Source organism: Sinohyriopsis cumingii, chromosome 18 (assembly GCF_028554795.1).
Source record: "Sinohyriopsis cumingii isolate HCF-2022 chromosome 18, ASM2855479v2, whole genome shotgun sequence".
In the NCBI taxonomy this organism is placed as follows: Eukaryota; Metazoa; Mollusca; class Bivalvia; order Unionida; family Unionidae; genus Sinohyriopsis; species Sinohyriopsis cumingii.
The window spans coordinates 51,492,287-51,506,765 of NC_142978.1; the positions used below are offsets into that span (position 1 = coordinate 51,492,287).

A 14,479-nucleotide genomic window follows, 5' to 3' on the forward strand; every position below is an offset into this window, starting at 1 on the left:
GTCATTCAAATCAATTGTAGTATAGGTAATTCAAATCAATTATAGTATAGGTAATTCAAATCAGTTATAGTATAGGTCATTCAAATCAATTATAGCATAGGTCATTCAAATCATATACAGAACACGCCATTCAAATCAATTATAGTATAGGTCGTTCTAATCAATTATAGTATAGGTCATTCAAATCATATACCGAACATGCCATTCAAATCAATTATAGTATAAGTCATTCAAATTAATTATAGTATAGGTCATTTAAATATCAATTAGTGCATAGGTCATTGAAATTAATTAAGAATAGGTCATTCAAATCATATACAGAATGGATCATTCAACTCATATTTAGAATACGCCATTAAAATCTACTATATTATAGGTCATTCAAATAAATTATAATATAGGTCATTCAAATCATTTACAGAACTTACCATTCAAATCAATTATAGTAGAGCTCATTCAAATCAATTATAGTATAGGTCATTCAAATATCAATTATAGTATATGCCATTCAAATCATATATAGAATAGGTCATTCAAATCATATATACAATAAGTCATTCAAATCAATAATAGTATTGGTCATTCAAATCATACATAGAATAGGTCGGTTGGTGGTTCTTTCTGTGAATACTGTAAAACGATTCATTGTTTTAGCATACATTTGACTTTGACAACACGTGATTTTCGGAACAGACGATGCACAATCGGTGAATTGGTCAAAAGTCGTACAGTCGAATACAATATAGCGTGACCCGTCATTGGTTAAATGTGATACAGCGCATACGATTGACACTCTAGCCGCGTCTAGTACGATATATTGCGTGTTTGTTTCAACAGTATATGCAATGAACGAATCGACTATGAATACCTATACCGTTAAGCAGCCACTCACCATACGTCAGAAGCCATGGAAAGATTGAGATATATACGATCCACTGTATCTTGGGACTTAATAGTTTCACTGCCATTTTTAATCTCTCAATCTTATGCTGAAGGCATCCAAATACGTCTTTCGAAGAACTGTGTACTTGTAGCAAGAAAATGGTTCAGTCACAATTCAATGAGCGTATCCTAATCTTCGTTGTTTACGTCAGGTATGTTCGGCTTCTTGTTATAAATATTCACGTATTTGTATTTTGTCCTTAACCCAAATAGTCCGTCAAATCATGCGTACGATATACGCAATATGGTCTAGGTTGCCGTAAATAGGCAATAAATTAAAGCCAACATTAAGTTATGAATGTATTACAGTAGTAAACTACGTGTAATCGAATTATTACATCAAGGTACGAATTAACGAATTAAAATGAGTTAGAAAATGTAACGAAAAAGATTGTCATGTTTATCGTAACGCCCGTGGCGCTTATTGGTTAAAGAAAAGCAAACAGTGAATTGAGTACGTGACATAAGCAGACATACTAATTATCACCAATTTTAAGAAATGAGGAGATTGTTATGTTCCTTCCAAGCATGAATCACCCTATATAGGATGAAAAACAAAAATCCTAATTTTGACAAATTTCCGGAATCGAGATAATCGGAAAGGAGATAACTGCAGGTATTCATTATCATAGATTTATTTGAGGAAAAATATTTACTTTATTAGAGACACGTATTAGGGTAATATTTACATTTTCACTCAAATTTTATGGAAAATAATAACGTTATATTGAATTATTAAATCTTATATAATATTAACTACCTGGGCGACTAACCATTAAAGCGGCACGAATCCAAATTAAGAACAGCCAACGTTAATAAGCTGCTTTTGAAAATCAACTATTGACTTACAAGCAGACAATAGAAGACGGAGCTTGGGGATGTTTGGATAAGACCATCCTGTAAAGAAGAAAAAGATGTCACTGCTAAACTATTGTCCATCGTTATACGAGTACTTTATAAGCTGCAATGGTCTTGCGCCAATGCTAGATGACAAAGGTCATGCATTTTATCCCGACTAGGAATATAGCCTGGGCGAGTTTGCTTGGGTTTGACCAAAACAGCCTATTCTAGCCGAAATCTCATGACCCAAAATACGTTCCTGTTTTGGAATAACAGTGCAGACATATATCGCACGTACACACATGACTAGGAATAACAATGCGATGTACACTGCACTCACACAAACACACACACGCAAATCACATAATGGCATGGCTTTGAATAGCAGTGCAGACGAACATTTCATTCATGCACACACACAAGCACATGCGATTTCATGGCACTAATTTTGGTTGCAAGAAATAGTCTGTTTAACAGAAATTGGGTGCTTTTTTTTTGAAACGAAATACTTATATTACAAGCATACCCAAAATGTGATATTTCGGCCGCTGTGCATTATGCATTGTTTGTTTATGGGTGCATGACAACGCATTTTAGCCATATGTTTGTTATTTTATATTTGCGGAAGATGTGTCCACCATACTTGCATGATGCAATCCGAATAAATGTGCAAAAGTTCAAGTCTGAATTAACCCAAACCCCAACACGCCAAATGCAGGAGGTACTTGCTACCACGCACTAAAGTTTGCAAAGTTATATGCTGGGAAAAAAATTAGTACTATGACGCAAAACCATTCTTGTGAGACGTTTGAAATTGGAGACCGAGCCTGGGTCCTGCTTCCAGCAAGAAATGCTGGACTTCGCCTAAGTTAATATACATTTGGTATGGTTCTCATGTGCTCACTGCTAAACTGAATGATGCCACTTAAGATTCCGTAATGCAGCTATGGAAAGAAGCAAGGTGTAAACATTGACTGGATGAAGCAGGGTATGTCCCAGAGTGGAAAGGGATTCAGTGCTAGTCATCTAGAACCTGGTGAAAAAATTCCGATGATACTTATTGTTTTGGAGAATTAAGACTAGCTAGAAGTCTTGATATCAGAAATTCTGTCAGCAGCTTCTGGTAAGTTATATTTATTAGCATTCTTTAGACTATCGAGGACCATTTTTGCACTGCATTTGGCGCTTTCGACTTTGAATAGGTCTTTATCGAAAGGAAACATGACAAAAGAGAAACACTAAGCGCAAAATAAAACGTTGAATTTTCAAAACTTCTGGTGATTATGGATTTAATTTAAGTATTATTTACATATTTTATATATCGCGCTTGTTTAATTTAGTTTAAAATACTGATTTAATGTGAAAAAGGCTAGTTAGTTTTGACTTAAGAAGGGACTGGGTCAAAGCGCCAACTATTTCTTAATATAAAGCAGCGGTGCACATCCTTTTCCGGCCGAGGGCCAGATTGCATTTTCTAAGACCACTCGAGGGCCTCAAACACTAATTTCTTTAATATAATTACTGTTCACGGGACAGATTTCTGTGTTTTAATTTCCCCTGAGGGCCGGACAAAACACGTTCGCGGGCCGGTGGTTGAGCACCTCTGGTATAAAGTGATGTAGCCGTAGATTATATCCGGATAATCCACTGTATCTATATTAACAATGATAACAAAAATAAATATAAAAAATACTAATTATAGTTAAGTGAATTAAATATCGCTAAATTAACCAATCTTCTGATTGAAAATATGTGCTCAAAAGTGACAATTATACATTTGTAGATTCATTATTGAAAAGTATTTGCAAGAGATTAGTTTGTTTCCATATTTAGTAGTTTACAAACTATCTTCCCAGACAGATAAATGTCTATATAATTAAGTTTTGAAGTAATGAATAATAATGCTGTCAATCCGAGTTATATTGCATTTATTGTGAGAAAAGAAATCGTCCATGACTGATGTACAAGCATGCAAAATGAGATAATATTGAAAGATTAAAACCGTATGGATGCTTGGACTGAGTGTTAACGCAACACAATGTGAAGGTATGAAAGTTTATGAAATAAAAAATAAAATTTTCTATTAAACACATATGCAAATTGATTCCCACCCACCCACTACTATACCAAGCATTTTACAGATACACACGTATAACAAGAATATAAGTGGTTCTCATTCACAATGTGCACAATGAAAGGAATACGATTCACGGAATCTTACGAGACAAATGAACATCCAAGGAATCATGCGAGACAAATGAACAGAAAAGTACGATTCACAGAATCGTATGATGCAAAATAAAATAAGTACGGATCACACAACCATATGATAACAATAGAAAAAAATATGTATGGTTCACACAACCATATGATAATAGAAAATAAATGGTACACACAACCAAATGATAAAGGAAAAATTTGCAGGTTTCACAACCAAATGCCACAATGTGAATTAAGTATGGTTCAAATAACTACGTGTTACAAAGAAAATTATGTATGGTTCAAATAACCACGTGTTACAAAGAAAATTAGGTATGGTTCAAATAACCACGTGTTACAAAGAAAATCAGGTATGGTTCAAATAACCACGTGTTACAAAAAAATTTGGTATGGTTCAAATAACCACGTGTTACAAAGAAAATTAGGTACGGTTCGAATAACTGTTACAAAAGAAAATTAAATATGGTTCACAACCACGTGTCCTTGTATACATTGCACAACGTAATGGTCCTTATGTAGGATTTGAGAATTCACGTCACAAGTACTCGTCCTTCTCCAGAATTATACGTCCATATCCAACAATTCCCACCATGAAAGAGATATACTGTCGGTTGCAATGGCATCACGGCGACACTACGGATACTCGCTTCGCCATCCTAGTTCTTCTAGCCTATCTATCCATCCGTCCATACCGACAACTATAAATAAATCAATCTGGTCATAACAAGTAATAAATAAAATACAGAGAAATCTATAAATATATGTTGCTAAATCGTTTTATGTCAAATAAAACCCTTAGCAATAAATTGTAAATATACCGACTGTTCTTCTAGTTTTTGAAACCCGCAGAATTACAAATAAAGGCAGTAAATGGAAGAAAGGTATTTAAACTATCAAAATACGCTTACAAACTGGATTTGTATAAAAATGTTTCACTTTCCCTTAAGGCTTTAGTTCCCATTAAAAGTTGACACTCCCTGACAAGATCCAGGCGATTACTGTATCGCATAGAACAATAAGCCTCCTATAAATGCAAGGAAAAACAAATGCACACGACCAGGGGTAAAGTACCCGTGCACACCGTGCTCTACGAGTATCTCGCCGCGAGCGACCTACGACGAGATGCATATATTGTTCCGTCACATAAAACTCAAAACAGATGAACCATCCTAGGTAACACTGTTTACATCTACAAAGTTATTAACCAAATTGTTCTTAAGGCATACCAACTTGTTTTCTTGCCTTATTCTTTGACAAATATTTTCCTCATCTGTTGCGTATTGTAACCTGAGTGTAATTAAAGAATTTGTCCTGTCTTGTATTTTGTTTTATTCACACGTGGGTGCCCGTTCAGAGTCTTTATGCAAGCTGCTTGGTTTCAGTGTTCTTAAGAGGCGTATTCAGCACGATTTCTCTTTTTTTTACCTTGTTTCGGGACTTAGTTCCTGTTGCGTATAATCGCATTTAGCATAAGGCCACTGAAAATATGACCAGGTAAAGAGATATGTTATACTACTGAGCATTGTCTCACCTCTGTCTGCGTGTGTTCGAGTCTCGGATTCAGCCAAAGTGGGTATATGAGAAAGCTTGCCAGTAGCTTCTCGAGGGTCGGTGGCTCTTTCCGATGTTTTCCCGAGTTCTTCCTCCATCATTAATACTGGCCGCCATGTATAGCCCCTCGTGTGCTGAAAAATGGCGTTACACCCTAAAACAACAACAACTGAGCATTGTTCAGCTTCTTTGTTATCCAGTGTGATCTGTGAAGACTGGTTCTTGTGTACATTCCTTTTAGTTCTTTCGACATACTAAAGGCTGCAAATCTTACACATGATGAGATACATTACATAATCAGTTTGCTGGAGAATGTGTGTCTCTATTACATGTCACTGGGCTGGAGAATGTGTGTCTCTATTACATGTCACTGTGCTAGAGAATGTGTGTCTCTAATATATGTCACTGTGCTAGAGAATGTGTGTCTCTATTACATGTCACTGTGCTAGAGAATGTGTGTCTCTATTACATGTCACTGTGCTAGAGAATGTGTCTCTAATATATGTCACTGTGCTAGAGAATGTGTGTCTCTATTACATGTCACTGTGCTAGAGAATGTGTGTCTCTATTACATGTCACTGTGCTAGAGAATGTGTGTCTCTAATATATGTCACTGTGCTAGAGAATGTATGTCTCTAATATATGTCACTGTGCTAGAGAATGTGTGTCTCTATTACATGTCACTGTGCTAGAGAATGTGTGTCTCTATCAATTATTAAAGTGCTAGAGAATGTGTGTCTCTATTACATGTCACTGTGCTAGTGAATGTGTGCCTCTATCAATTATTAAAGTGCTAGAGAATGTGTGTCTCTATTACATGTCACTGTGCTAGAGAATGTGTGTCTCTATTACATGTCACTGTGCTAGAGAATGTGTGTCTCTATTACATGTCACTGTGCTAGAGAATGTGTCTCTATTGCATGTCACTGTGCTAGAGAATGTGTGTCTCTATTACATGTCACTGTGCTAGAGAATGTGTGCCTCTATCAATTATTAAAGTGATAGAGAATGTGTTTGTCTCTATTACATGTCACTGTGCTAGAAAATGTGTCTCTATTACATGTCACTGTGTTAGAGAACGTGTTTGTCTCTATTACATGTCGCTGTGCTAGAGAATGTATTTGTCTCTATTACATGTCACTTTGCTAGACAATGTGTTTACCTCTATTGTCAATGTGCTACATAATCTTTTTGTCTCATGTAACATTATTACTTAAGTAAAGTAATTTACATGCCAAGTATAATAGTTTACATACCAAGTCAAATAATATTAGGTTCATTAGTCCTTTCCTGGGACAAATACGTTTCGTTTCTGTGTCAAGTATTAAAACTCGGAAGAATCATGAGAATATACTTAATATCCAGTATCGCAAGTTGGAAAAATGTCTTTCAATTCTGGAACATAGCCATGATAATTATTGTTATACAGATCTCTCCAATGTTTTATGGCAGACTTTATGCAAATTTGTTGTGCAAATATAAAATTGTCCCCTCACTAAGCTACAAGCTGACAAAGGCGATTGACCAGTTAGATTAAGTATGCACTGAGCTCGTTTAGTTTTCAACAGAACATAAAGAATATGTTGGCTGGGGAATCTGATAGCTTGAGTATGGAACTGTGTAGGAAATGTGGTAAGAGAACGCCAAAAATATTGGTTTTCAGATTGACGAGTCCGAACATTGTAAGTCGATTTTTTTTATATGTTAAGAATTTATTTTGGACAATCCTGACATCAGATGATGTTACATAGGCGACGATTCAAAGATTTTATCACGCAAATGATGTTACATAGACTGCCACACAATGTCTTTATCATGCAGATGATGTTACATAGACTGCCACACAATGGCTTTATCATGCAGATGTTACATAGACTACCACACAATGACTTTATCATACAGATGATGTTACATAGGCATCAATTTAAAAATTTTATCACGCAAATGATGTTGCAAAGACTGCCACACAATGACTTTATCAAGCGTATGTTACATAGACTACCACACAAGGACTTTATCATGCAGATGATGTTACACAGATTGCCACACAATGGCTTTATCATACAGATGATGTTACATAGACTACCACACAATGACTTTATCATGCAGATGATGTTACATAGACTGCCACAAAAGACCTTATCATGCAGATGATGTTACACAGACTGCCACACAATGACTTTATCATGCAGATGATGTTACATAGACTGCAACACAATGACTTTATCATGCAGATGATGTTACATAGACTGCCACACAATGACTTTAACATGCAGATGATGTTACATAGACTGCCACACACTAACTTTATCATGCAGATGATGTTACATAGACTGCCACACAATGACTTTATCATGCAGATGTTACATAGACTGCCACACAATGACTTTATCATGCAGATGATGTTACATAGGCGACGATTCAACGATTTTATCACGCAAATGATGTTACATAGACTGCCACACAATGTCTTTATCATGCAGATGATGTTACATAGATTGCCACACACTAACTTTATTATGCAGATGATGCTACATAGATTGCCACACAATGACTTTTTCATGCAGATGATGTTACATAGACTGCCACATAATGACTTTATCATGCAGTTGATGTTACATAGACTGCCACATAATGACTTTATCATGCAGATGATGTTACATAGATTGCCACACAATGACTTTATCATGCAGATGATGTTACATAGACTGCCACATAATGACTTTATCATGCAGATGATGTTACATAGACTGCCACATAATGACTTTATCATGCAGTTGATGTTACATAGACTGCCACACACTAACTTTATCATGCAGATGATGTTACATAGAATGTCACGCAATGACTTTATCATGCAGATGCTGTTACATAGACTGTCACGCTGTTTTATCACATAAATTCTGAACTTTGTCTGGAGGAATACTCTTTAAAGTCAGTAAATATAATCAAGTTACCATTAAAAGATATTGATAGACATGGTCGTCAAGATTTCATCAGAATCCTTGCAAAATTAAAGATTGCAATAACATAATAATAATCATAATAATAAAGACTATTTTTAGAGGGTAACTCAGACATGAGAAACTAATCTACCCTGAGGCGCTCTATTATGTACTTTTAAGATATAAGCTAATAATAATGTGTTCTCACACACACACACACACACACACACACACGCACGCACGCACGCGTATGCATACACAAATACACAGTATATAAACAACTTTTCAGATAAATGCTACATTGCTTCAGAAATCAAAATTAAGCACAGGAGGTGTAACATGTACTTTAATAAGTACACCCTTTTTATGATTTCATCCATCTAATGCACCTATTGTGAAAGGAAGGAATGCTTGGATCTGATTTAATATCATATGGAATGTTATTCGAAACAAGAGCACCTGCAAATTGGAAGCTCCCTGTTTGGCTTGGTTACTTTGAAACTTTGCCCTTTTAATGATCTTAGATTTGGGTACCAGGAGATTCTCTGTCCTGGAAAATGTTGTTTAGGTAAGTGTTGGCAGATTTTGTCAAGACCTTATACACTATTTTGGCCTTTCTCAAAATTGTATTTTAATGTATTCGTAATACTTTGAACGTAAGCACTGCTGTTTGAACATTTTCTGTTTGCTGATCAATAATATTTTTACATGCCCTTTCATGGAGTGTGTAAATTTTTCTCATATTTGTAGCAGTTTTGCTCCCCCAAATTATAGTACAGTAGTCAAGATGCGGTTGAATGCAACGTTTGTAAACAGTAATTCTGTAATGTAATGGAATGAAAGCCTTGATATTCTTCAGGAGCCAAAAGTTAGAGTTTAGTTTCTTTGAAATATAATTTATATGATGAGACCGTTGCAGGGGCCCCGAATGGCCGAGTGGTCTAAAGCGCTCTCCGTTACGGATCACTGCCATCTCACCTCTGTCTGCGTGGGTTCGAGTCTCGCATTCAGCCAATGTGGGTATGTGAGAAAGCTTGCCAGTAGCTTTTCGTGGGTCGGTGGTTCTTTCCGGGGTTTTCCCGGGTTCTTCCTCCACCATTAATACTGGCCGCCATGTATAGCCTATCGTGTGCTGAAAAATGGCGTTAAATCCTACAACAACAACAACAACAACAAGACCATTGCAAGTTATTATCTACAAATATTCCAAGAAATCTATCTAAATACGTCATTTGAGATGAGTGTTAGAGAACATGCAGTATATCGGTTTGCAAATTTGCTCTTTTCTGCTGTATAGGCATCAACAAGACTGTCAATGGGAAAATACATTACAACCCCCTCCCCCTTGGGAATGTTTAGCGTCAAGACTTTTCAGATCACCCTGGGAACGTTTAGCGTCAAGGGGAATTGAACATGGGGAATATTGGGACTGTATGGCGTCGAGGAAAAGTGGGGTTGTTGTATAGGGTAGCAGGTAACGGGTAGGTTAATCTAGTTCAGCGGATATCGTGGCGGTAAGTTGAGCTAGTTCATAAATTATACCAATAAAACAGCGCTTGGCGGGGCGGGACATAGAACTTCTTTATAGACAGAGACATAAACATATATAACACATACAACATGCATACATAGATTGATGGACACCAGTCTATCACACAGTCAACTGTACTACCGACTATAAAAAAATTAGGCAAAAAAGCAAATCTTTCCGATTCGTATGAGTAGCTCTGAAAAGGGCCTTTGGGTTTCTTCTTTTTTTCGTCTAGTTTCTTCTATTTTTCCACCAGCTTCTTTCTATCGTCTTCTCATCCTTTTCCTCCTCCTGTTTCTCCTTCTCCTCCTGCTTCTTCCTCTTCTCATTTTCTTCTTCTTTTTCTTTTTGTTTTTGTTCCACGCTCTCATTCTTCTTCTATCCTCTTCAACCTCCTTCTCCTTTTTTTCTTTTTTCATCACTTCACTTAGTTTTTCCTTATACTTTTTTTCAAATTCTTTTTTTCTGTGGCGTGTTGGGGTTTGTTATTCAGTCAATGTGGTAGGTGTGGGGTGGGGTGCTTCCAGTGTTTATTTAAATTATTATAGAAGTCCCACCCAGGCTCGATTTAGTTGGAAGTTAAATTAGTGAAAGATAGATGTAAAGCTCCGAGCGCCAGTCAGCAATGCCGACGGTTAAATTATTGAAATTACAAAAAAGTGAAATTCAACGAATAAAAATTTAATTAAAATTCAATAATCGAATGATTAAAATTTCCCAAGTACTCTCCTTCCGCTCGACCTTGTGATAGCCTATTGCATCATTTGATTAGTAGTGTGAGATAGCTTTCCACCTGTCCTTGTATTCTACTCGTCTGTTTAGTCTTCTCTCCTATTCCTCCAATTCCTTCTCCTCTTCCTCCCGACCTTCTCCAAAATTCCTTCTCATCCTCGACTTCTCTGTACTTTTCCTCCTTATCCACTTTCTCCTCCTCGACTCTATACCGACTAGACATGTAAACTCCGGCTGCTATGCTAGTTTTACTTCCGTCTTCCATCTTAGACACAATGCCGTAATATTCTGAAAAAATCGAGCAAATAACTTACTGACCGTTATGAAGCTTTGTCTTTCCTTAGAATCTCCTCTCTAAGTTTTCCCGCCAAATTACCCTTTTAGTGGTGGGTTCTTTCTCCTGTTTGATTTTTGCAGACCAGTTAGGGAGGCCCTCTTGCCCTACTTGTAAATGTTTGCTATATTTATGGCTTATTATGATTGTTTGTTTGTTTGTTTTTTTGTGTTTTTTTTTACAAACGTTTTGATTTGTTTGGTTTTTGTTTTTCCTATAAAAGTTATTTTGATTTGTTTGGATATTTTTTATATTCTGGACAGTCATTATTCTCTTGGAAGTATTTTTCTAAATATTTGTTTTCTTAACTCATCTAATGAAGTATCATCAAATGTGACTTGCATATTTTCTAGTTCAGAATCTGGTATCCTTCTTGTGCTTTTCATTTTGTCCTTCTATCCCTAGATCGTGGCATCTTTGCTCACACTTGCTTGTTTAGGCGGCATTGTACTGTCTCCCGCCAAATAACGAGTGGTTTTCTCGGAGTAATTTGCTCAACAATCATTCCAGGAGAACTAAATTTTCGCTTGTTAGTTAGAAGTGATAATTCGGAGGGAAATTATTATCACACCCTCCATCTCAATTCCGAGTGGATGTCGCTTTGATTCGATCTAATCAAACTTAGTGGACAACGTCCTTCTCGCTGTCTCTCCAGGTGTGGACGGATTTAGAACACGCCGTTTCCTCCTCGTGGTTCCTCTGATCTTGTAACACATAGGTGGGAAGTCGCTCGATCTAACGCTTGTGCTGATTCAAAATGTCAGGTCTTCTCTTTGATCACCGTAACCTTGCGTAAGAGATTAACTCTAGCCTGCGGCACGTACAGGCATCAAACATGGCTTGTAATAATAATACCTTAATTTATATACGACTTACGAACAGGGGTTGCGCAAACGTGACAACTTACGAACAGGGGTTGCGCAAACTTGACAATTTCTATCTTGATTCTATAGGAACTGTAAGAATAGTAATCCCCATTTATTTTTACCAGCATCTCTTCTATTATCCACAGTGTCCACCACTTCATGTAACGTCTTCATTTTATCAGTTTTATTAGAAGCCATCTTCTTCGAGTATTCCGTAGAATGGCGCGAATTAGTCAGTCATTTGAATTTAAGTCATTTGCGACTGTTTGGTCATGTACGACTAGTTAGTGCCCCATTTGGGGCTGACTGATTTTTTCGAGGGGGAAGGAATGGTGCCACTTCCCCCAACGCATTAGTGCACTTAGAAAGTGCTATTTGATTAGTCCGATTTTGATACATTGATGTCTCACATCGACTCTGGTGAGTGGGAATGGCCCACACGCACATATATAATACATGACTGGCAGTGGCAGAGGTATGTCGGACTGAGTGGAATGGATGTGCCTTACATCCGGGATCGTTCTTTTGTTCTCCAGTTTCCGAATAGTAAATGGCGTCGTCTTGCCTAATTTGTAATTTGAAAATCATTATTTGTGCTGTTTGTAGGATAAGACAGAGATGACATGATGAATCTTCCGTGTCTATTTTAGGGAAATTAATTAGTCTGTTAATATTTTGGGTTCCTACTCTAATCATTAGTTTTTTCGCCCTGTGCGTGTGGGGGGTGGGGGTGGGGGGCTGATGGATGGGTTTTAGCCACCTTATGATTCTATATTTTGGGGACATATTTCCTAGTTATGTAAATCTGGTGCCACATTGTGTAGCTCGTCCTGATTGCTTTGGGGTTTTAGCCACCTTATAGATCTATTCTTTAGGTTCTTACTTTAAGTTTCAACAAGTTTATTAGTCGAATTGTTGCCGCATTGTGCAGCGGGCCCTGATGGCTGGGGTTTAAGCCACCTTGTATTATCTAGGTTTATTGGCCAGTTTTAGTTCGTATATTCGTAGCATATTTTAAATGATTCATTATGCCTTAAGTTGGAGGTGAGTGCAGATAGATATTGTTAGTATGTGTATTGATGGCTACTTGGCTACTACTCACCTATTGCTATGCATAGCGGGTCATACATCCGGACAACTCAGGGTGCTGTATTGGGTGATAGGTGCAGGTGCAGCATCAGCCCGCGCTTGGCAGAACACACCCTTACTTGGGCGGTAAACCGTATGCTACCCCCGCACCTAATTCCCCACCCAGCCACACCATGATTTGGCGTCTGGTGATGAAGTGACCAGATGTTGTATAAGTTGGGATTGAGGGATGACCCACTTTTTTATCTGTCGCTATACTGTATTGCCTATATAACCATCCAGGGAGCCGTAGTGGGTGGTGGGTGCAGGTGCAGCATCAGCACGCGTTTCGCGGTACACATCCCTACTTGGGCGGTAAACCGTATACTACCTTCGCACCCACTTCCCCACTTGTTTCAGTGATTGAAACTAGCAGATGGGTGTTTGGATTGATTGAGAGGTTATTATGTAGGCATGTAGGGTATCAACAGTTTTTGGAATGTCAAACCGGTCTGAATACAATGGGCAGGGTTATGTCTTGCTTATTTTATAAATCTCCATGAGGAAGACTAATATGGCCTCATTTGTTTGATTGGGGTTGTGATTATTTTGATAGAGTAGTTCGGGGTAGGTACTTGATGAGCCAATTTTCTTTAGCGTGGTAGTTAATTTTTTCCTTTGTTTTCCGTATTTGGGGCATATGTTGAATACATGTCGGAGGTCTTCATCATCAACGCAATATGCTCCAAATCCTCGATTAGCCAGGACACATTTCCCCATACTACCTGCAAGTAGGGTGTTTCCTGTTCTAATTCGGTTCATGGTCCGTTGATGGTGTTTGGTGTTTGTTGATGGTGCTTTGATCTTGCGACTCACTGTCTTTTTAAATCGAGTACAGCGTGTGTCCTTTGGGGCATGTATCCCATTGGGTCTGCCATTTAGAGGCGATTGTTTTTATATCATGCTGTATAATTCTGGGACGCTGTAATCGATTGCGGCCGGTTCTGGTTCGCTGAGTTGCTTCTTTACTGCTAGGTGGGCCCTGTCATTGCCAGAAATGTTAATGTGGGACGGGACCCACATGAATTCTACAATTTGGTCTTGTTTTTCCATATTGTTATGTAACAAGTTTGTTTCTTTTAGGAGTTTTTCACTCCCCGTTTGAATTGCCTGTTTCCAAGGTTTTTAGTATACTCAGTGAATCACTTATTATTAATGTTTTCCGGAAATTCTGTTGGTGTGCTGTCTTCAGTGCATGAAATATGGCCCAAAATTCTGCTGTATATATTTAACAGTTATCCGGGAGTCTGCTTCCTATTTCCTTATTCAAATCTGGGATTGTGAGTGCTGCAGCAGTTCTGTCTGGGTTGTTTGATTTTTACCCATCTGTGCATATCTTGACGAATTCCTTATAAGAATGGTCTAATATGGTCATGCTCTTTGATCTTAT

General features: G+C 37.5%; 1 protein-coding gene across 1 annotated transcript in view; it reads right to left on the reverse strand.

Moving 5' to 3' along the window:
* LOC149776634 (uncharacterized) overlaps positions 1–1,138 on the reverse strand; it is a 33,192-nt gene extending 32,054 nt beyond the window's left edge. Inside the window, exon 1 of the mRNA XM_089941131.1 lies at positions 893–1,138. Coding sequence (XP_089797257.1) covers positions 893–968 — 76 coding nt within the window. The 5' untranslated portion in view covers positions 969–1,138. The remainder of the gene's footprint in view (positions 1–892) is intronic.
* Between the last annotated feature and the right edge of the window lie 13,341 nt (positions 1,139–14,479).